Below are 24485 nucleotides of genomic sequence, written 5' to 3'. Positions count from 1 at the left end.
AAGATCATATCTCATATACCGAGCTGAAACAGACCGAACTGAAGACCTTGTACCACAACACGTACCGTCCATACCGTGGTAAGAACATACCGTTTCACCCTGATTTTTCACTTATCTGCAATGTGCTCATCTCTCTCAAACAGATTTGGGCCTATAACAGCATTATATAGTAATACAGGATGATATGAAGTTGCAAGGTTTTGTTACATGGACAAACTTGCTTAACAATTACAACACATTTTACGGAGAACTTTAAAACCATTAAATTTGTAGAGTTGACTGCAGAATCTCAAAATATATTCAATACAAAGAACTCTGCAAATCTGCCCCAAAATAGGAATTTCTTGTTAGAGTATGCTTGGAATATGTTAATTGTGTCATCAGAGGTCAATGACACACCTTTACATGACATTTTACAAATCATGCATTAATAGGGTTGAACACAGCTGTAATACTTTCATGATGTTGCTAGGATACATGCTTGATGTACCTTTAGCACTCAGCAGGTTCCAATATCATGAATTTAAAAGATTTCACTAACACCACTGTCACAAACCATATGTCTAGAATCCAGTTAGAAGTTGAGCATTTCAATACTATCTGATGATACAATTATATCTAGTCAACTATATTGTCTGTGATACAATTATATCTAGTCAACTATATTCTCTGTGATACAATTATATCTAGTCAACTGTATTGTCTGTGCTTGTCACGACATTACCTCAACTCAAGTCATGCAAGTTTCAATGTTTCCTACATAAAACATGTTTTACTAAAGGTCAAACATATCTCTTGTTTTACAGATTTTCTTGAATAAAATGCTGATATGATCACATTTGAAAAAAAGTCACAAAACACAAAAACAAAATTATGCTTTATAAACATCCATTTTTTCATCCAAACCATGGATTGTAATTATTTTCATTAAAGTACATGTTTAGGGTATATTAATCAAGTATACAAGATAATTAGTTTGGCCTCATCGAGGAAAAAAACAAAACAACCTACCCATAATTACTTTGTTACATTGTTAAGATCTTAGAATAATAAAAGCCGAATTGAAACATTCAAATTATTCATAACAAATATCATAGCGCGATAATAACTATCTTGTATCGACAGAAGTTATTCAAAATCTTGCAAAGCTTTTATTTATTGATGCAGCGTAGACATGTTTAATTGGTTGGAAAGACAATCATTCAACCCCCCTGTCTCCAGACGATGTCTGAGAGGTGATTCCAGTGGTGAACCGATGAGTACCGGGAACAACACGTCGCGACCCTGCTGTAACCTCTATATCACAGTTGGCTACTGTCTCTCCTGGTTCTTGCCAAGGTTAACTGGCTGCTGCATCGTTGATGGTAAGCTGGGCAAAGCCGATTAAAGCCTTGTCACACGGAGCCTCGTTTTGACCACAACCAGAGTTCTACAAGGGAGAAATTTGAGTTTGAAGTAGTTTCAAAAGCCTGAGAAAGAGCAGTAAACACATGACCATTTCTTGTGTGTTAAGATGGCACACAATCAGGTGACCACACAATCACTCATCACGTAATCCTCACCTTAGACCGACGTCACCATCAAATGCCCTATTTAGTTGAAGTGACCAGTTCTGAGATTACACAAAGTTAGTCTAAGCCAACAGTGCTGAGATACCAAAAGCCCTGTTAAGTCAAAGCTACAGTACTGAGATCATCCCTTTTAAAAGTCACATATGGTGTCAACCATTCTCAACAGGGGTTGATTTAAGGAAATGAAACTTACTTACACCCAGTGCAACCTGAGGCAATCACCTTGTTGCACCAAACAAAACAGGTTGCACCTGCTGCTTAATATAAAATCTTATATAATGCTTGAGTTTTGGTAAAGACGCTTTCGAACGGCATTATAACAAAATAAATCTGTAGTTATCTTACTTCCTTAACTTTCACGAACAGCAAGTCCTATAGGGACTGTTCCCACAATAATCAGAGTCACTGTTCCAAGTCAGTACCTCATCATTCTGTTTCTAGCTGAAGTCTGTTTTCTTTGAACACAAAATATCAACATCCACTGGGTGCAAGTTGATATACATAAGAGGTTGCATTTAGCAGTTTCAGGTTGCACCAGTGCAAGTTCTAAATGCTTAAATCGAGCCCTGCTCAATTTTATCCAGAGACTTGAGCATTAAGTCCCTATATCAGCCAGCAGGGCATGAACAGCCGTTATGTTATGGTAGAGTGACCATCCCATGTAGGTAAACATTACCATCAATGCCTCGTGAGATTAGAGAGGCCCAGTGATCAGCTGAAACTTTACTCACCAATGCAAACGTCAAGTTCCTCTGATCCTTGTTGTCCAAGATCTTCTGAAGATTTGCTGCCACTGAAACAGCGAACAGTCAACACTCAGTCATAATGACAGACCATAGCTAGATGCAATCATGGCATGAGATAATGAGCTGAAAAACAGCCATGACAGTTCTGGTGGAGGCCAAGAAAAATCACTTCTGATATGTTTGTCTTTCTCAACATACACTGATTCACAGAATGGGTTCCTCCAACAAATGTCAGACATGAATACACATATCCCATAAATAGACACTCTTTTCAAAATGGCGACCTCTGAGCGGACTGAAACAAACAATATAATCCTCCTAATCTCCACTGTAGTCCAGTAGACCTATTGCGATCAGTAAACAGTATAACTTGTTACATCTGGGGTTACACTTTCTCAGTAAAGTACAGATTCTTCTACTTTTATTAGGTTGAGTCCCATCTGAAATGCACACAGCGACCTAACCCACTCAAACATACACTCTCAAAGTCAGGCACCACGCCAGCACACAGCGACCTAACCCACTCCGACATACACTCTCAAAGTCTGAGGGTGTGGGTTCGAATCCTGGATGTTACTCAACCCAACAAAAGTACTAGAATCTGTACTTTACAAAGACTGACTGACTGACTGAGTTTAGTTTTACGCCGCTTTTAGCAATATTCTAGCAATATCACGGCGGGGGACACCAGATATGGGCTTCACACATTGTACCCATGTGGGGAATCGAACCCGGGTGTTCGGCATGACGAGCCAACGTTTTAACCACCAGGCTACCCTGCCGCCCCACACTTTACAAGAAAGTGTAATTCCAAATACAACATTTGTTACATTTGACAACTTTCTAAATAGCATTGTGTATTCAATCCCTCCTGAAGTCCGCTGTCTCAACAAGCATGGCTGAGACCTCTTCTGGTGGACCCACTGGGACAAATGGAAGTAAACAGTAGTGCTCTCCATGCTGTGGACACTCACCCACGATCATATCCTTGCCATTCACAAGTCCTGCTTCAACGAGTTCTCTGGAAACACTATCCGATGTATCTGCAAACAGACATCTACAAGTGAGCATGTACAATCAGTCAACTCAACCTGTTCAGGTGGCTTCTAAAACACACTGGTTTGCTGAATGATCTTCAAAGGGTATTGATTTGTATAAGAAAGATATACAACTTACTACCTGACAACCTTGTGACAGACGTTATGACTCACATCGTCAGGTACAATGAAACACAATCACCTGATTGCTGAACCTGACATCGCCCATCACAGTAGTGACTGTCAACAGCTGAGCCAGCCAAGCCTGGTTGTACACTTTGTCTGGTCTAGTAAAGTCATATTTGGCCATCGTGCAATTAGGAACCAGAACTGGTTCTTGAATATACGCTTGTCACCGGAAATCTGGTACCAGAAGCAAGCTGGGCCCCGTCTCACATATCACAAGTTGGCGAGCAAAAAGGGAGCCGGGAACCAGCTTAGTACCAGAAGTAGCGCTTCGCTAAGACTTACACAGGCCCTATTGCCCCCTGGATAGTGTTCTATAAACTGACTGAGTATGGTTTTACGCTGTTTTTTAGCAATATTCCACCAATATCACGGCAGAGGGACACCAGAAATGGGCTTCACAAATTGTACCCATGAGGGGAATCGAACCCAGACCTTCAGCGTGATGAGCGAACGCTCTAACCACCGCCCCTATACAACTCAAAAGACATCATGGAACAAAGAGATTCTGTCATATTAATGTAATGTATGTTATGCCACAACCAGTTCACTCCGGTGATATGAAAGGACTGAGTAGTCCTTCACTTCTTTCAGCAGCAGCCATATCTACATTGTATCTTGTAGCATATCTACATTGTATCTTGTGTGTCCCAAAGTACCTTGTGACTTCATAATAGCAATCAACCTACCTTGCCCTGGGGTGAAGTCGAACTTGATATCATTCAGCTCTTTCTTGTCATTCCTGTTGGAGAAGGAACAAAACATTGATCAGTCAACACAACTACTGTCATAATAGTTCAGTCTTTAGTCGAGAACATAGCGGGTGTCAGGTGTGGTAGCTAATGCTGATTTGATCCCTGCGTGTCAGAACCTGGATATTTTGCACTTTGTTGAAAGCCACAGGAAGCAAACAACCACTGCCCTAGCCCATAATGATCATCTTGAGAAGCTTCCAACATGCACAAAATAAGAGGGAAGTTTGTTTAATGCTGTACACAGCAATATTCCAGCTATAAAGTGACAGTCAGTAAATATCAAATCTGGACCAGACAATACAGCGATCAACATCATAACTTGATAAGCATCGATCTAGGCAACTGGGATATGATAACATGAGTCAACAAGTCAGCGAGCCTGACCATCCGATACCGTTAGTTACCTCTTACAAACAAGCATTGAGTGGTGAAGACCAATTCCAATCAGGATCTTCACGGGTATATAAAGGGAAGTAGTGGACATGGCTGTACAGCAATACTACCACAGCTAATGGCAGCTAGAGACAAGCGTGTAATGAGATGATAATATGATGCCATACCTTAGTCGCAGGACAAGGTTGATAGACTGGGAGATAACTGCTGGCTGGAAGAAATAACACTTCAGATGTATGCCATATATTGCCATGGTAACTACCAAAATTTAAAAAAAATCAAACTCCATTGTTGTCCAATGACACTTTTGCATCTCATCACATCATTAACAGGTAAACGTTAACAAGAGTGCATTACAAAATCCCACCGTCCCTATCTACAGAGTGCATTACAAAATCCCACTGTCCCTATCTACAGAGTGCATTACAAACTCCCACCGTCCTTATCTACAGAGTGCATTACAAACTCCCACCGTCCCTATCTACAGAGTGCATTACAAAATCCCACTGTCCCTATCTACAGAGTGCATTACAAACTCCCACCGTCCCTATCTACAGAGTGCATTACAAACTCCCACCGTTCCTATCTACAGAGTGCATTACAAACTCCCACTGTCCCTATCTACCCTCCCACCGTCCCTATCTACAGAGTGCATTACAAAATCCCACCGTCCCTATCTACAGAGTGCATTACAAAATCCCACCGTCCCTATCTACAGAGTGCATTACAAAATCCCACCGTCCCTATCTACAGAGTGCATTACAAACTCCCACCGTCCCTATCTACAGAGTGCATTACAAACTCCCACCGTCCCTATCTACAGAGTGCATTACAAACTCCCCCAGGTGCATTACAAACTCCACCGTCCCCTATCTACAGAGTGCATTACAAACTCCCACCGTCCCTATCTACAGAGTGCATTACAAACTCCCCCACATTACAAACTCCTTATCTACAGAGTGCATTACAAACTCCCACCGTCCATCTACAGAGTGTCGTCCCTATCTACAGAGTGCATTACAAAAATCCCAGAGTGCATTACAAACTCCCACCGTCCTATCCCTATCTACAGAGTGCATTACAAACTCCCACTGTCCCTATCTACAGAGTGCATTACAAAATCCCACCGTCCCTATCTACAGAGTGCATTACAAAATCCCACCGTCCCTATCTACAGAGTGCATTACAAACTCCCACCGTCCCTATCTACAGAGTGCATTACAAACTCCCACCGTCCCTATCTACAGAGTGCATTACAAAAACTCCCACCGTCCCTATCTACAGAGTGCATTACAAAACTCCCTATCTACGTGCATTACCTATCTACAGAGTGCATTACAAACTCCCCACCGTCCTTATCTACAGAGTGCATTACAAACTCCCACCGTCCCTATCTACAGAGTGCATTACAAACTCCCACCGTCCCTATCTACAGAGTGCATTACAAAATCCCACTTTCCCTATCTACAGAGTGCATTACAAACTCCCACCGTCCTTATCTACAGAGTGCATTACAAACTCCCACCGTCCCTATCTACAGAGTGCATTACAAACTCCCACCGTGTCCTATCTACAGAGTGCATTACAAACTCCCACCGTCCCTATCTACAGAGTGCATTACAAACTCCCACCGTCCCTATCTACAGAGTGCATTACAAACTCCCACCGTCCCTATCTACAGAGTGCATTACAAACTCCCACCGTCCCTATCTACAGAGTGCATTACAAACTCCCACCGTCCCTATCTACAGAGTGCATTACAAACTCCCACCGTCCCTATCTACAGAGTGCATTACAAACTCCCACCGTCCCTATCTACAGAGTGCATTACAAACTCCCACCGTCCCTATCTACAGAGTGCATTACAAACTCCCACAGAGTCCCTATCTACACCGTCCCTAGTGCAGTGCATTACAAACTCCCACCCGTCCCTATCTACAGAGTGCATTACAAACTCCCACCGTCCCTATCTACAGAGTGCATTACAAACTCCCACTGTCTATCTACAGAGTGCATTACAAACTCCCACCGTCCCTATCTACAGAGTGCATTACAAACTCCCACCGTCCCCCTATCTACAGAGTGCATTACAAACTCCCACCGTCCCTATCTACAGAGTGCATTACAAAATCCCGCCGTCCCTATCTACAGAGTGCATTACAAACTCCCACTGTCCCTATCTACAGAGTGCATTACAAACTCCCACCGTCCCTATCTACAGAGTGCATTACAAACTCCCACCGTCCCTATCTACAGAGTGCATTACAAAATCCCACTGTCCCTATCTACAGAGTGCATTACATCATCATCCACTAACGACAACCAATGCCAGTTATCAGTGTGCTGCTACCACCCACCTTCTGTTCCTGGACCTCTAGCTGACCTACAGATGGGTTGGACGTCTCAGGGGTGGGGGATGTGGCAGCCTCAGGCACGGGGCCCCCGGGGGCCAGGGTGTTGGGGGTTGGGCCAGCTGGGGCACCTCCAACATTGTTGGCTGCATCAAGCTAGGGAAGACATTGACAAAGGTGAGCGAGAAAATGATTGCCAGCTATATTTGAGCCACATCATGAAGGCCTCGCTACAATCACAGACAACAGATACCTGAGGTAAGATGACAAAGTAGGGTAAGTATATATGACAAAAACAGCAGATAAAACAGTGTTACTCTGGGCCAAGGGGGTTTAATATCACAATCTTACATCATGGATTTCTAAGAGTTTAGTTTTACCCCGAACTCAGCAATATTTCAGCTATATGGCGGCGGTCTGTAAATAATCGAGTCTTGACCAGACAATCCAGTGATCAACAGCATGAGCATCGATCTACACAATAGGGATACGATGACATGTGTCAACCAAGTCACCCGATTCCGTTATTCGCCTAAAGCATGGTTTGCTGAATTCTAACCCGGATCTTAACGGGTCATTCAGAGCATGGAACAAGTTTTGTTTGTCATCAGTGGCATGTCCTTGGGGTAAATAGTCCCCATGTTGGATTCCCTTTCAAATTGTTATGGCAGGCTACATGTGTATCAGCTGGTCTAGACAAGGAACACATGTGACTGAAAGCACAAGCCATGACCTATGATTCCAAATCAGCCAAGAAATACATTGCAAAAACCAAATTCTCAATAAAATACACTCAGAACAGCTGTGCACCAATTCTTCAAGAGAAACCACACTGGTATTTACAAGTATGTTGAAGTCAGGAATAAACTTCACCCCAGAATAAACATAGGAAGCATTCAGTAATAACTCTTTACACCTTCAGAACATTTCCTCCATGGAACTAAAACAGGCAACATGGATGATAGAGCTTACCTCAACTGGAGCATTTCGTATTCTGGGAGACTGAAACAAAACAGAGGGCAACATCAACATCAACATTCAACATCATCTCCTCAAATAATTGGATTTTATTAGCAATGTTGATTTTATATATTCAGTGGTATTTAGACATTGTTTCCAGAATTAACTATGAGTAAACAACAATGTAATGTCTCTGGAACAAGACTGGGTTGGCTACAGGTGGCCACAGCTGTCAGTGATCAGTAAATCCATCTCCTCCTTATCATGATGCCTCCATGAGCGAGTTGCACGCACCCTTTCACACAAGATAGCTGCTAGACCCTCCTCTGACTCCTGGTCCATCTCCTCATCAGACCACTCCCACTGACCGTCCTGTGTCCGGTGAAGCCGACCACTCGAACCCGGCACTCTCTTCACCTGTTGCAAAACACACAGAGATTAATTACATTGAGTGACTGTTGTCAGCCATGTACCACAGCAGTATCACAACACACTGCTAGCCTGTGGAGACAAGGACTACTGAGGGCAGTCTTGTAACAGCAGTACAACTGTGTTAACATTACCTTGAGGATGTATTAGGTATTGTCATCGAGTAATCTTAAGTAATTAGTAGGACGGCAAATAATGGATAACACTAGGAGTGAAACGGTATGCTCTTACCACGGTATGGTATGTATTGCAGTACAAGGCCCTTGGTTTGGTCCGTTTCGGTTCGTTCGTATCGGTTCGTTATATGAGATATGATCATAATGCAGAAAATTGACAAGAGCCAAAACTTACATTGTTTCATAACATGGAAACAAATAGCCATAGTCTTCGTTATTTTGAATAAACAAAACTATCATTTTATGACTCGATGGAAATGACAGTACGAAAACCGAAAATACAGATTTTTTGGGATTGCATTACGGTATACCGAACCGAAGGCGAAATACCACGGTTCTACTAATACCGCGGTATAATGTTTCACCCCTAGATAACACTACTGCCATGTTGGTCACCAGATTCACAGCAGTTTGGATGTAACTCACAGAGTTTAAAAGCCACTTTCTTACAAAAGGTTCCACCGATCCAATGAATACCAAACATAACAGTATTTCTTTAACACAATGTTACAGCATTGGTTAGTATAAACAGCCAGATATCTTGACTGAAATGACCTTTTACCAGTGACTTTTAGTTTTACGCGCCGCTTTACCAATAGTCCAACAATATCATGGCAGGAGAAACCATGGGCTTCACACATTGTACCCATGTGGGGAATCGAACCCGGGTCTTCGGTGTGACAAGTGAGCGCTTTAACCACTAGGCTACCTCACCGGCCGGACCTTTTACTAAATTCCTAGCCAGGATCAGCAAAATACAGTTACTAACTCTGTTTTCATCATTTGAATTTTATCATGTTCATGCTATTATTTATTTACTTACATTGTATCAACCCTCCTCCCCTGAGATGCACCTACCTTCTGGGGTTTCACATTTGTCCCATCAGACAGCAGGACCTTGGTGATGTAACTCTTGTCCTGAAACAGAACCAGTTAATGTACATCTTAACCGTTCAGCTTCTATTGCATGGAAACCTGTCATGTAAAAAAACCCTGAAGATTGTGGAATGAAAGACTGACCTTTAACCATCAAGTCAAAAGATACAATGGTGAAAAAACTACCAACTTACTACATTGTCAAAATATTGCTCATGGTAACCAGATATACAATGTATCATCCAATTTAAGTTCACTCATGTTAAACCTGGATATATGTTATACTGCAACTTTGCAAGTGCCCTGGGACACACTCAAACAAATTTGAAAGTGCCCTGGGGCACACTGACTTAACTTTGCAGGTTCCCTGGGGCACACTCAAACAACTTTGCAAGTGCCCTGAAACAGATCTGATGATATGAAGTGTATCTGTGTATTGTTAACTGACGTATTAACACAAAACGTACCTTCGCCTTCTTGAAGAAATCATGTTTTAACAACTGCTTTGCTGTTGGCCTGAAAAATAATGTAAACAATTAAATATTTGACTGTGACGACAAAAGGACAAACTACTTTCAAGATACTTGAAGTTTTTCTATTTAGCATGAAGCTATTTGGCCACAATGCTTATTGCTGAGCCCTCACATATTATTACATAGATCGCTGTTATTACAGACCCGTGAAGGTCCGGGTTAGAATATTGATCTTCAGTAATCCATGCTTGTTGTAAGAGGCGACCAACGGGATCGGGTGGTCAGGCTCGCTGACTTGGTTGACACATGTCATCAGTTCCCAAATGCGCATATCGATGCTCATGCTGTTGATCACTGGATTGTCTGGTCCAGACTCGATTATTTAGAGACCGCTGTCATATAGCTGGAACATTGCTGAGTGTGGCGTAAAACTAAACTCACTCACTCACTCACTGTTATTACACATATTTCACACAATTTAGCTTTCACTACATTTTGGTGAAAATCATAACAACAACAAAATATTCTTTAAAGTCCAACAATGAGCTTTGAATCAGAGCAATGATAAAGATAGGTATTTTGTTGAAGCACTTTCACAATTCTTTCACAACTGACTACCAACCTTTTCTCCGGCTCTCGTTTCATGCAGTCGCTGATCATCTTACGGAACACCTTGCTGTAGGCCTTGTACTGCTCCTTGTCTTCCGGCCCGGTGTCCAGACTAGGGGGGTCATTCTGGAGGGTCAGCATCAACACCTGGGGGCAGGGAGGGAGGGGTCAGGGATGGGGTCAGTAGAAAGACGGCCAGCAATAATACAATCTGCTCAACATAACCAGCATCTTATGGAGACAGCTGAATGAATGATGAAGCGAATGTCGATTTTGCATCCTAGATCACCTGTAGATTAACCATTATATATCTTTACGAAGATTGTTGATAAATAACCAGGAACAACTTGCTATATGTAAGCAGTGGTAATTCAAATGACAGCTGTTTTGAGTGTCATGTCATTTGAAAAATGGATTGAAGGAGTTGCTACGGAGGTGACTGACAGAACTGGTCCAGGGTACAAGTAATACTAGAAATGAAATGTATATTAAACATGTGGATGTAGAAGTATTGTGTATTTTAAGCATGTATTATATAATTTAGTTAAGTATTGGAACATCTCTTGAAACTAACCCAAGCACTTTCTATTAATCCCTAGGTAAAGTAGTTATATAAGTTAGCATGGGGCTCCCCTTGTCTTCAGCTACTTGGTCAAGCCACAGCTTGGCCAATGATTGCATTTCTATTGTTTCTCTAGCATGTGGCCAGAGCTGATGTTCAACACTTCAACACTTCCCTGGTCACTGCTGCCATCTCATCTCAAGTCATGGTACTGCACTTGTTAGGGTAAGTTAATCTAGATGTATTCCGTATCTATATTCATCACAAGGAGGTAAGGATGTGTGTTTTAGACTAGTTAATAGTAACGTCACAGTTCACTGAAGCACTGGAGCATCGGGGTTAGTGTTGGGAATTGCTTATAATCTCACAATTGATGATTGGTTCATTACAACCGATCAATCATCCAAAATAATTGGTTAGCGTCATTTATCAAATTCTCCTGGTTATGTTTGTTAATGCACAAAAAATATTGAAAAATAGGTAGTTCTTTCAGGGGTTTTTCTTTTCAAATTGCACAAAATGCATTTACAAATATCACATGTTTAAAGGATGACTAGTATGTTACTTAGGAACATAAATTTCTGGAATCTGTAAGATAAATTCAATCATGACAAGGAACGAGCTTGTAGTACGTATGAAATGTAACAGACAAAACCAACCTTGTGAAAAATGTTGTTAATGCAAACAAGTGTTCCAAAATTGTTTGTGTTCGATTATGAGAAAACGTGATCGATTGCGTGGTCGTTTAGTCATTGTGACCAATCTTTGATTATTTCAACTAATCAGACCACCACTAATTGGTGTGCGAAAAAAAAAACCCTGTTGCCAAAAGCCCCTAGGACAAAAACCCCTTAGGACAAAAACTTCTTAGGACAAAAAAAACCACCATGTAGGACAAACCCCCCTAAAAGCTCCAAATGAATAATGAAGATTGTTTATTATTCAAATATTTTATTTAGCCGACATCACATACATCATGAGCACCAATGAGCACTGGCATCAACTGGGTACATTCCCAGGGAATGTATCACTTTACAGTGCTCTTCTTGGTATACTATGTATAAAACCTTCGTAGCTTATGACACCACCCTTATTATTCTCCCTGCTGGAATGCTACTACCTGCTTACTTTATGGAGCATATATTTATACCAGTTGTCATATGACAGTGAGTTGAAATACTTAATAATGTGTACATATCTAAATACTAAGTTGATTAATTAAACTTTTAATACTCTCTAATATTAAGTCAGTTAATCCTCATCAATGATGAAGCTTCACCCTTAATAATGTTTACAAACTAAATACTAAGTTAATTAATGAAGCCTGTTAATCCCTGTCACTGATAATCTCTATTACTGATTCAATCAAAACATGTCACTTAAGTCAATCACTCAGTAGTTAAAACATATTTGGGGGTTTTGTCCAAAGGTCCTGATTTTGGGGTTTTATCCCAAGGGGCTTTTGTCCTACAATTGGAGCATCACTGGCAAGCTTTGAATCATACGATTCATTTGTTTTATTATCGAAGCACATTTTTACCTATTTCGGGTTTGAGAACCTGCCTGGAAAATGTAAGTCTATTTAAGTTATTTGGAAATCTTACAGTTGACTAGGAAGCTGGAGTGCGCAAAGTCAGCCCTAAAAATCAGTATGTGATATGCAAAGCCCATATGTAGTATACGGGAAAGACTACTCACATGAACACACATCAGACTCATCACCACGCTCAAGGTAAAGCAAAACAACTCCACCCCTGTATGAGTTTTGTATCGAGACAGTACTTGATGTCATAAACTTATCACTAGCAGTGTATATTTTACTTTTCATATGAAGTGGGCCCTGGGCCCATTGGTAATGAAACTAGTGGGACATTTGCCACTGTAGGTAGGTCATCAGAAAAAACAAGGCAGACAGTTTATTCAATGAGTTTATCATTCAAATTACAGCTGTTCAGTTGTATTATATAACTGTTAATTCAAACACTGTTAATTTAATGACATTATTATTAAAATTATTATGTTGTAACTTTATATCTCAGTGGCGGTCTGTTTTAATTTTTTATTAGTAGACTTATCTTGACCTTCATGGACCAAAACACAGGGATATAAAACTTGCCATTTTGTTTGGACAGAATGTGACTGGGATGTCTTGCTGTCAGTTTCAACATCTACTGCGCTGACCCTGTCATTAACATTCGATGTTTCCATTGCAATTTCTGAATTACAATTGCCATCATTTGACCCACAACTGTTCCCTAAACTTCTGTCACTTTTTGATCTTTTTGTTTGGAAAAGCGAAAGTATTGAGACTGTCAGCGTCCACAGCAACAGGCGATTTTGCCGACAACATTTTGATTCAAATAACTGCCTCCAAATACAGTTACAGCTCTTCAATATAGAAACTGACTGCTAAAAAGTAACTCTTATGACACACAGCATGACTTGAATAAGCTACGTATTATAAGCTTCATGCATTGATTTAGGCACTGCAATGGATGTTGGAAAGCGTGCATAGTGCTGTCAGGATTACAAATGCAGATTGATCGCTAGAAAATGTGAAAACATGTTGAAAATACTGGCAGGTTATGCAGGCTTACTATGATTGTTACGAGTCATTTTACTTTTATGGTGCGCCAACCGGACCCACCAGGTCAAGGAATAGTGTGTTATTTTTTACTAATATGCGTCAATGGCACATTGATCATGCAGAGGACAACATATCATGATAGCCTGTATAATTCTTGACAATCCTGTGTTGATATTTACCTTCATTGGTGGGTATTTGTGGTAGGGAGCTGTTCCTGTTGCCAGTTCTATTGCTGTAACACCAAAACTCCAAATATCTGCCTTGAAGTCGTATCCTGTAACCTGTGAAATACACATCCTCAATCAGTACGATCAGTCAATCCAGAGTGAGAGAGTGTTTCAGCTCTACTCAGGCTGTGTCACATCAGTCAATCCAGAGCGAGAGAGTGTTTCAGCTCTACTCAGGCTGTGTCACATCAGTCAATCCAGAGTGAGAGAGTGTTTCAGCTCTACTCAGGCTGTGTCACATCAGTCAATCCAGAGTGAGAGAGTGTTTCAGCTCTACTCAGGCTGTGTCACATCAGTCAATCCAGAGTGAGAGAGTGTTTCAGCTCTATTCAGGCTGTGTCACATCAGCCTGGAACACCAGTATGGCAACCTGTGGTTAACAGTATGCAATATACTGTAAATCACGTTTTTTTTATTCACAATATTTTTGTGAGTGGCGACCAACAGACATTTTTGCGTCATGATATTTCTGCAACTTGCCTAATTCTCAAAAATAAATTGCAACTGAAAGTTTTACCTAAAGTAAATCCAATCACATATTAAAGGTTGCCTAAAAACAACACACGCTGCATAAGATGTATAAGCTTTAAACTTGAATGACATCAACAAAGCTGTTGATCTCCGGATGCGTGTGATGAAACCTATCCATGCTCGTTGAATGGTGTCTGCCTATCAAGCGGTCTCTAAAGACTGTCTGGAGTATCAGACGTACTGATTGAGTAACTTGTGTTCAGGTATCCCTTGTTTGACATGCCAGTACTAGTAATGCTAGTAATGAGTTTTCCTTCAACTTGGGGGAAGACTAAGTTCTATGGATAGTCAACTTCTGTATTGCAATGGGTGTGACGTTTCGGCTTAGGTACTAACACCATTATCAAGCAATGATCTGTTGTTGTTTATATGAACTGGTGAAAAATACAGAGACAAGTGTTTGCCACTGATATGGCAATGTCCCCCGCCGCTAAAGAATGGAATATCTATATTTACTACTTTTTATTTTTTGGTCACATACAAGATGCCTGAAATGGTGTCTGCATAATCACCCAATGAAGGCTGTCAACATAATTGAAAACATTGGGTGCAATGTTTTATGAGACATTGCATTTAAATATGTTTGAAAAGTTGTCAAAGTGTCGTGGTGACCTTGAAGATAAGGTCAAGGTCACCCAAATCAACTGGTGTCTGAGTAATCCCCAAATGTAGGCTGTCACCAAATTTGAAGACATTGGGGACAACAGTTCATTAGATATAGCGTTCACAAGAATCGAGAGGGACATACATATGTATGTACAGACGCTGCTGAATAGATAGTCCCCCCGTTTTGGTGGGGGACAATAAGGATTCTTTATTGTGTTTGACCAGCAAATTGTGTCATGATAAGTCATTCGCAATTTTCGCCAAAAATATGCTCGCAAAAATTTCTTGATTTACAGTACTTTGTACCATTAAAACATGAAATTCGTGAAGATCCAGGAAAAATATTGTTCTTCAGCAGCCCATGCATGTCATAAGAGGCAACTAACTGGATTGGATGGTCAGACTTGCTGACTTGGTCGACGCATGTCATCGTATCCCAATTGCGGAGATTGATGCTTATGATGTTGATCACTGGATTGTCTGGTCCAGACTTGATTTTTTTAACAGGCCGTTGCCACAAAATGATATAGCTGGAAGTGTGACGTTAACCAACCAACAAAACAAAGCTGAACTTAAGGAGAAAAACAACATTCTATAATGTGAGAGCTCACCTGCTCCATAACTTCAGGTGCCATCCAACATGGCGTCCCGACAAATGTGTGCCGCACAGCATCCCGGGTCATGTCCTTCCCTGTAGCGAGCCACGCACTCACGCCAAAATCTGCACACACAAAACACAGTAGTCACCATCTGATGACAGGTAGACAACAGGACTTATTATATGACGGGTAGATTTCCGCCCTTCTGATTGGCCCACTTGGTCACATGACAGCTTTGTCGCTAAGTGATGTCAAACGTGGCACATCGAGAGAGGTTGATATAACAATCAAAGCACCACCCATGGCTAAAAATAGATTTTGGATATTCCAGCCGTGAACTGGGCATGGCTTCGTCCCTGTGACTGTTTAGAGTTACGTCCCATCTGTATCAAAATGGCAGACGACACGACACGTCACCAGGAAGATTCATGACTGTGTCAGAAGAGGAAATAAATCGTCTACTGAAGGGAAAAAGATGCATGCAACACCAGAAGGGCAACGGCAGGTGCCACTAAGACCTTGAAAGCCTATCTTCGTGAAAAAGGTTTGCCCACGGATTCTGAAAAGTCTCTGAAAGCTGTAAGCCTATTCTAGCTTATATTGAGTCTTTCCTACATCACAGAAGAACAGGTATTCAGTACTTTTGTCATATAATAAAACAATTCACTTCAGTTCGTCTGAACTTCCCCTCGGTGAATATCACATGTCCAAGGTCGATAAATCATTGGATCAATCTCACTAGAAGTCAATAAATGTATAATATCAACCAGCAGCAACAAGGAAAACAACCATCAAACTTACACTAGATGTCAACAGACCTTTCTTCTAAATGTCTATAACCCTCCTGTATACAATGGTATTTTAAGAATTTACTACTAAAAGATGAGTGAAGATGAGCAAAATCCATTTACTCTTTGTGGAAATACTCCCCAGCCACTGATCCCACATGTTATATTTGGGAACCACTATGCAGTATCCAAATGAACACCACCACCACCACCACTACCGGCCAGTACAATGTGACTTGACACCAACCTGCGATGTACACGGCTCCATCACTTCCCAGTAGGATGTTCCCAGCCTTGATGTCTCTGCAAGCACAACCCGATATGGAGAGTGAGTGAGTGAATACAAGTATAAAAATGGTCATATGGCACTCATCCTAATGTTAACTGTCACAATGAACTTCGCACATCAATACAAGGACTCATGCTCCATGGAAAACAAATTATGTTGAATCAGTAATGTAACAGTTATCACAAAACTTTCTGATTTCAAATTAAATTAAATTAAATTCATTAGAAATGTTTCAGAACCCATCTTTGTACCATATCAACTATTTATTGGCATCATTCTCACAACTTTACACAGGCACGGCCATTTTGAATTCTGATTTTGAAATTTACTATTGTTTCAAGTCCACAAATTATGCCTTAAACATGACTATCCATCCAATCTTGCAAATAACAGGAAATAACAAGTTTAAGAGGAAATTACTTTGTAGTTTATATATTGCATAGTATATTTCTTCATCAATTTCACATAGATGTAAAGATGTGAGCCATCACAGAAGATAACGTCTATGACAATGCTGTAACTAGGTCAGTATGGTACCTGTGTATCTGCCCATTGTTGTGGAAATACTCCAAGCCTTTCAGAACCTCTTTTAGAACAGTAGCTATGACTCCCTCATCAAGGACGCCATTCTTGAACTGTCCGGTCCTCATACGGGCCTTGATCACATCCAGCATAGAGCCTACAGTGGTAAAAAGATACTCATGTACAGGCTAGGTAGGCAGTGATAGGAGACTATGGCTTACAGTGGGACAGCTGGGCAGAGGACTGTGCGAGTGAGGCATTATCCCTTAAATATTAAATCTTCAAGCAAATCAACCAAATTTCAAAGTGTCAGTGGGCATAAAACTTTAATTGGAATTATACATTAGAAATATTCAAAAAGATAAACCGACCTCCACTGCAGAGCTTCATGACCACCCACAGCTCCTCCTTGACAACGAAGGACGTGTAGTAGCCTACCACGTTCTCATGCTTGCACTGACTCATAGCCCGAATCTCCTTCTGCAAACAACCAACAAAGCACATTCATGCCTAAAGACACTACAAACAACCAGTTTTTCAGAAATTGTGAAGGCAAGCAGCCCATATATTAACTTAACACTCCACATACAGAAGTATGGATTTTATAGATGCTTCAGAAAACTTTAATATAAAAACATCCCTGTTCGTATGTTTTCAGGTTATGAATGAATGCTGCCAAAGACCATCAATAAAAGAGCAGCTATTCAACTGCAGCCTGTAACCTGACACAGAAGAGACTAATAGTATGAGCACATTGAAACATAATCAGTCAGATCACTTGTTCCACCCATCAGATCATATCATCAGAACCTCATATCAGTCACTCATGTAAATCGCTGCAAAACTGCTGAGGTGGCAAAAAGCAATACTTACTCTCACATCAGTCAACACCTGAATCTTTCATTTCAAGAAGTGACAATGCTTGTTATGATTGTAACCAAATTCATAAACATGCAATCATTTTTGCAGTAAATATCGAAATGGCATGGTTGAAATATTTTTACAGAACCCCGGTGGCACACCTAAAATTATACAAATAATACTCACCATAATTCATTTAACGGAACATGCAATAGATTTGACCAACTGAAATGTTTCAGAGCCTATCTTTGCACCATATCAAATATTTATTGGTGTCACTCACACAACTTTACATGGGCACAGCCATTTTGAATGGCTGTGCGCATGACAGGAAATCTCATTTTGGAAAACAGTTTCTGGGTAAACAGAAGATAATAAATTACGAATAAAGAAAATATTCCAGGGTAATTAGCCGAATCTACTTTTATCTAGTCAATTAGTGGGGGGCTGTGGTATAGCTAATAATATTTGTCAAACTTTTGTCAATATCAAAGAAGAGAACAACATTAAGCTTTTTCAGCCAGTTGCTGTAAAATATAAGAATAATTCAACTGATGTTGTCACTAAAAACACTCAACATGATCAAGCAAATTTGAAACTGAAGTCTGCCCGGCCTAGCGTAAATTATCCCCACCACCCAAGAACTATGCAGTTATTTACCTCGAGTCCTGTATATGAGGTTCCCTGGGACTCTTACTATTAACTTTCAGGGGGCCTGGACTACAAAATGGGGGTCCCAGACACTTAGATATTATTATTCATACTATGTTGTAATATTGTTGCAATTCAGTTAGGCCAAAAATAAAATGTTGTGGTTCCGATTTCCTATATTTCAGAACTAGGATAGGTAGGTAGGTTTTTTTTGCAAAATGTTTTTACATTACTCATATGTCAGAAAATAAATTTAATTTATTATGTGGTGAGTAAAATTGTTAGGCTTGGCGGGAATATTTAGGGTCGGTTGGGAAATCGGAACCACAAGCATTTTTTTTAGGCCTTACTGTTATTATATTGTGTATGATGATCATCACACTGTTACAGTAATTAAATTGCAAATGATACCATAACCCAGCTAGTAGCAGATTTAGTGATAACTTATTGTTACTTGGTTGGAATATTTACAAAAAAGTATTTGGACTGCGTCCCTGTGGACAGGCTAATAAATTTTACTGCGTCTGTTGTCAATATTTATGCGTATAGGATGCAAGAATTCGTGCCCCGTAAATCCCTGACTATGATACCTGGCACGATTGTGACTGATATAAAACTATATAGTCTGCAAAACTTGTAGAAAATTTGGTCATGCATTAAACCACATCACTTTGTTACTGGATCAAGGGGTTTTCAAACTAGTATTAGTAGTAAACTAGAAAGTAATCAATGTAATGAACATTTGGTTGCTCTAAGTACTTATAATTGTTGTCATGTTTTAAGCTTAATTAGATCATCCATAAGTATGTGCACAATTATTTTCACAAAGGCACACCTAAATTATCTGCCTGGTACTCTATGCAACATTGCAACCTTCGCAAAAAATAACATTTCTATCCCTGTGGCAAGATTTTATCTTCAAATTGCCTTAATGGCTATCACACATCAAAACCTATCAGAAACTAACAGTATTTATGTTCTATGATGATCTTCAACATATCAAGGTTCCTTTCATGCTTATTAGTGCTGGGAATTGGTTAAAATCTCACAATTGATGATTGTTCATTACAACGATCAATCATAAAAAAAAATTGGTTAACGCGATTTATCAAATTCTCCTGGTTATGTTTGTTAATGCACAAAACATATAGAAAAACATGGAGTTTGTTCGGGGTTTTTTTGTGCAAATTGCACAAAATGCATTTACAAATTTCACATCTTTAAAGGATGACTAATTGTTAGGAACATAAATTTCCTGGAATCTTTAAGATAAATTCAATCATGACATGGAACGAGCTTGTAGTATGTATGACATGTAACAGACAAAACCAACCTTGTGAAAAATGTTGTTAATGCAAACAAGTGTGCCAAAATTGTTTGTGTTCGATTATGAGAAAACATGATCGATTGCTTGGTCATTTAGTCATTGTGACCAATCTTCAATTAATCTGACCACCACTAATGCTTATGAATATGTATTTCATGTTACGTGCAAATGTTGTCTACAGTATATGTATCCAGGCTGTTGTGAACTGTGTGGCAGATGTGTAGTTACATATACATAAATGGAACTTTTGAAATGTGCTGTTCTTGTCATCAAAAACACCTCACAGCAACAGTTTTTTAATGACTGCACAATCTCCTGCAATATATTTCAAACAATGTGTATAGCAACACCTGTCCTGGTTTCCAGTATATTAAGTAAAATAAATAGGAAATAGTTTTCTTAATATTTGTATTGTTTTTACCAAAAATCTTCACAGATATTTATTTACAAGTGATGTTTCAGTTTGAAATTGAGAGACAAATTATTTTGCCAATACACAGCTTGAATGTGTATCAACCCTGGATGCCAGTGAGTGAATTTTTTGTACAGCATTTAAGGCATTATTCCAGCAATATCATGCCTTGAGACACCAGAAATGGGCTTCACACATATTACCATGTGGAAAATCAACCCTGATTCTTCAGAATGACAAGCACACTCCAGAATAAAACATTACCAGGAGTTCCTCTACTGTTGTGTTGCATTTCTCGAGGTTGATTCTCTTAATTGCCACCTTCTCTTGTCTAGGTTTACACATCGCAGCCTGAACGACAGCTGTGGCTCCAGCACCTGGAAGAGTCAAACAACCTGTCAAAGATCATCACATCCACATGGTACAGGTAGCCAGTGAGCATGTGTTTCATGCCCTGATGAATCCAAGGATGAGGCTAACCCAAGAATGAGGCTAACATCATTACACTGAAACTTCAACAGATTTCCCGGGTCCATGTCTGATGAGGGATTTACCTGGGTGTTCTGAGATATTGGTATCCAGGATACATTTTGTGGTCAAAAGCAGGAAACGTTAAGTACCACAGTTGAAATATATGACCTACTTCACGATGTGATATAAGGCTGTTAACATACGAGAAATTCTTGCAAAATGTTCAGTCCATTAAACACATTGAACTGCTGGAAGGCATAGTGAGCCATAGATTACTGAGTCAGATGTTATCATTCATACTGACTAGATATACTTTTCTTCATGTGTGTTGGGTATTACATTATCATAATGTTTTATTTGGGTAGTCTGTTTGTTTATATACCAATGGTTTACATCTAGGGATTTATCTAGGCCATGTCAGAGGCTGACATTCGGACCCAAGTCTGCACCAAATCACAGTACAAATTGCAATTTGAATTCAACATTTTAAAATTTCCTAACCCCTCAGAATTTCTGAAAGTAAGAACATAAAAAATATCCCAATTTTGCCAACATCATGATATATTTCCCATTTTGCCAGCCAAAGGCACATAGTTTGCAATCCAAGATAAATCCCTCACATCTGTTCATGCGCTGCCCCAACTGTGCTGCATGCATATAATCAAGAGACTCATATACATGTCCAAGTTACAATAACTGAGAAGCAGAGATCTTGTATATGTTATACTTGCAGTTCACCAGTAAACTGTCAGCTGTAAAGAAATACATTATCAAAACTGTTGGTTAGAACTTCCATCCCTCTGGCTCAAAGATGTTATCAACAAATTGTACCATGAGTTCTTATGTACCAGGTGGTTAATGTATGCGAGTGTAGTCTCTTATCATCGCCATATTCCTATGTGCCATCTATCCATATCTTTCAGAATAATATATTTAAGTTGCACAAGGCATACATTTTCATGGGAATTATTTACGTATGTATTCACTAGTATCGTCAAGGTCACTATAAACATATTTAGAATGGAAGACCAGAAACTCAGACAATTCCCACAGTATTGCCACATGTGCCTGCCTGTCGACCTGTTGTATAAAAGACGTGTGTAACCTTGACTTCATGCTATGGGTTTAGCTGGCGAGGTCGGTGTGTACACCGCGACAGGAAGTGCTACAATAACCAACACAATTTGAATCAAAAACATGTGCGAAACGTTCGTTCGCAAAGGAACCACATAATAAAATCAACTTCATAAGTGACAGGCACATTGTTCAAGCATCTCCACATTGTTAAAGACTTGGCAGGATGAGATGTCTGCATATTACATGACATGCGCTCAGTTTGAATGACAGGCAATCAAAAACAACCGGAGTGACATCATAAGCATGTCACATAATCCTGCTGTCAGTTTGCGCTATTGGTGTTATCCTAAACCAAACCATTGAACGTAAGAGTGTGTTTTCAATTTGATATGGCACGCAGTAAATCAAAACTTTACCTATTACGTCCAAGAGCTCATAATCGTCTTTAGAAATCGACCAGGCTACTGCTGCAGCCCCTTCGGCCATTTTGGCGCTGTATATCGACCTTTACCTTGGTCAAGGCCGAAAGCAAGGTGAGCACATGTTTCAAAGGGAGGTAATCAAACATTTGGATATCTTTGAATCCGATAAGAAATTACTATACATTTGGCAGGTTCATTACTAATTTAGTGCTTACACACACGCACGCAAAAGTGAATTGAGCTCGTCGGTGACTCAAGATACTTTTGTTATGATACAATAGTCGACTTTATGACTCCGAGTATATCATGAGCATGTGTTTATGAACAGTAAATTAATTAACGTTATCATAGGCGGATCCAGGAATTTTCAGAGTTGGGGTGGGGGTGGGGTTCCAACCCCTGAATAATTTTCTGGACGTGTGGCCTAGGATGGCCTTCGAAATACCTTGTCCTTTATCATACAAGTCGTATACGTATATTCTCCCATCACACTCCACACACACAGAGATTTTATTACGGCTAAATTAATAAATATTGTTCCAGGTGTACTATTTACGTACGAGTATTTTAAGGAATATTTTTGTATCAGAAGAATATTTTTGCTGCCTTTATTGTATGTATACACAAAGAACTCCCTGACGTATCTCACGATTGAATTAACCCCGATCTTAACCCTCTGGAGCATATCTGGGACATGATTGGTCGTCGTGTGCAACAAAGGGATCCTCCTGTACAGAACCTGGCCCATTTGGAAGCTGCTTTACACGAGGAATGGCGTAGACTGCCCCTTAAGAGGATCAGGAGGCTGACAGGGGGTATGAGGAGGAGAGTGCGTGCTGTCATACAGTCACATGGAGGTTACACTCGGTATTGACCTTGAATCGTGTAAGACACGCAAAATGACATTTTGAATGTTCACATTCACCAATAAATTCAACATTGACCATTCCAGGGCCATACTTGTACAGACATGGTTTTGTATGGAAATCGGTGGGTTTTTAAATTAGCAATTATCATCATAAAATGAACATGGATTCCAATCATCTTGTCGTTTTAAGAGTCAAAGGATCATGGGGATGAGAAAAACCTATCATTGCAACACTACAGGGTGTGCTTAATTAAGTTCTTTGTGTATATTTATGTATTTTACATTGTGAAAACATGTCAAGAATATAAACCACTGCTGATAATATTTTTCGTCGATTCATTTACTCGATACCTTACATGTCTACATGGGGGGGCGGTGTGGTAGCCTAATGGTTAAAGCGATCGATCGTCTCCCCGAAAACCTGGGCTCGATTCCCCACGTGTGTACAATGTGTGAAGTCCATTTCTTGATACCTCCTCTGTAACATTGCTGGAATATCGCTCAAATCGGCGAAAAACTACATTCAGTCAATGACTTTTACTTGAAATAAGACCGCCTCCGTGGTGTAGTGCTTAGAGCGTCCGCCCGGAGAGCGGAAGGTCGCGGGTTCGATCCCCGACCGCGTCATACCAAAAGACGTTCAAATATGGTACTTGTTGGTCCCTGACTGGCGCTCGGCATTAATGGGTACAACAAGGACTGGTCGGCTCGGAGTCAGTATAATGTGTCTGAGTGGGGTATTCATGCTTCACTGCGGCATGGTATCTCTGTGGGCTAGCACTATAAAACCAGCTTAAGTTTGGGCTAGTACAAACAGCCGCACATACACATACACATGCATGCACGTCGTCATATGAGCGAAATATTCCCAAGCACGACGTAAAACCCAATTTCACCTCACCTCACCTACTTGAAAACAAGAAAAGAAATCGGGCTTGTAAATACGCCGATCACGAGTGACTTTTTTGATCCAAAGCCACCAAATTGACTTGCTTGAATGTATTTGTTGGGACTTCCACTGATTCATCGCTGATAGGTCCGTCAATGTGATCCGAGTTGCTATGTTCTTCTCATTACATTACACCCTGAGTAGTTAACTCCGTGTGTGCTGTAAACCATGCGC

At 40.2% G+C, this 24485-nt stretch overlaps 1 protein-coding gene across 1 annotated transcript; it reads right to left on the bottom strand.

Moving 5' to 3' along the window:
- Window positions 1–1135: 1135 nt before the first annotated feature.
- LOC124277598 (serine/threonine-protein kinase OSR1-like) lies at window positions 1136–22589 on the bottom strand. Its single transcript, XM_046713320.1, has 18 exons — window positions 22489–22589; window positions 20789–20901; window positions 17645–17753; window positions 17289–17430; window positions 16710–16765; window positions 15687–15796; window positions 13891–13992; window positions 10576–10709; window positions 9948–9996; window positions 9463–9522; window positions 8294–8416; window positions 8012–8041; window positions 7046–7195; window positions 4856–4899; window positions 4230–4282; window positions 3292–3360; window positions 2303–2364; window positions 1136–1429 (listed from the first exon to the last, which is right to left on the bottom strand). Exons 1-18 carry the CDS (start codon window positions 22556–22558, stop codon window positions 1340–1342), a joined length of 1566 nt encoding a protein of 521 aa, XP_046569276.1. The 5' UTR covers window positions 22559–22589; the 3' UTR covers window positions 1136–1339.
- Window positions 22590–24485: the final 1896 nt, after the last annotated feature.

This window comes from Haliotis rubra, unplaced genomic scaffold, assembly GCF_003918875.1.
Source record: "Haliotis rubra isolate DU_JTF1 unplaced genomic scaffold, ASM391887v1 Scf224, whole genome shotgun sequence".
NCBI classification, from domain to species: Eukaryota; Metazoa; Mollusca; class Gastropoda; order Lepetellida; family Haliotidae; genus Haliotis; species Haliotis rubra.
Note: the sequence above shows the minus strand (reverse complement) of the source record. Positions and strands in the feature narration are given on the sequence as shown.

Bases quoted from the DNA above. Each gene is read 5' to 3' on its own strand.
- LOC124277598 (XM_046713320.1), bottom strand. From the start codon at position 22,558: ATGGCCGAAGGGGCTGCAGCAGTAGCCTGGTCGATTTCTAAAGACGAT. The intron at 17,431-17,644 runs GTCGGTTTATCT...TTACCACTGTAG, and splicing joins CATGAAGCTCTGCAGTGGAG to GCTCTATGCTGGATGTGATC. The intron at 10,710-13,890 runs GTAAATATCAAC...CCCTGCCCCCAG, and splicing joins ACAAATACCCACCAATGAAG to GTGTTGATGCTGACCCTCCA.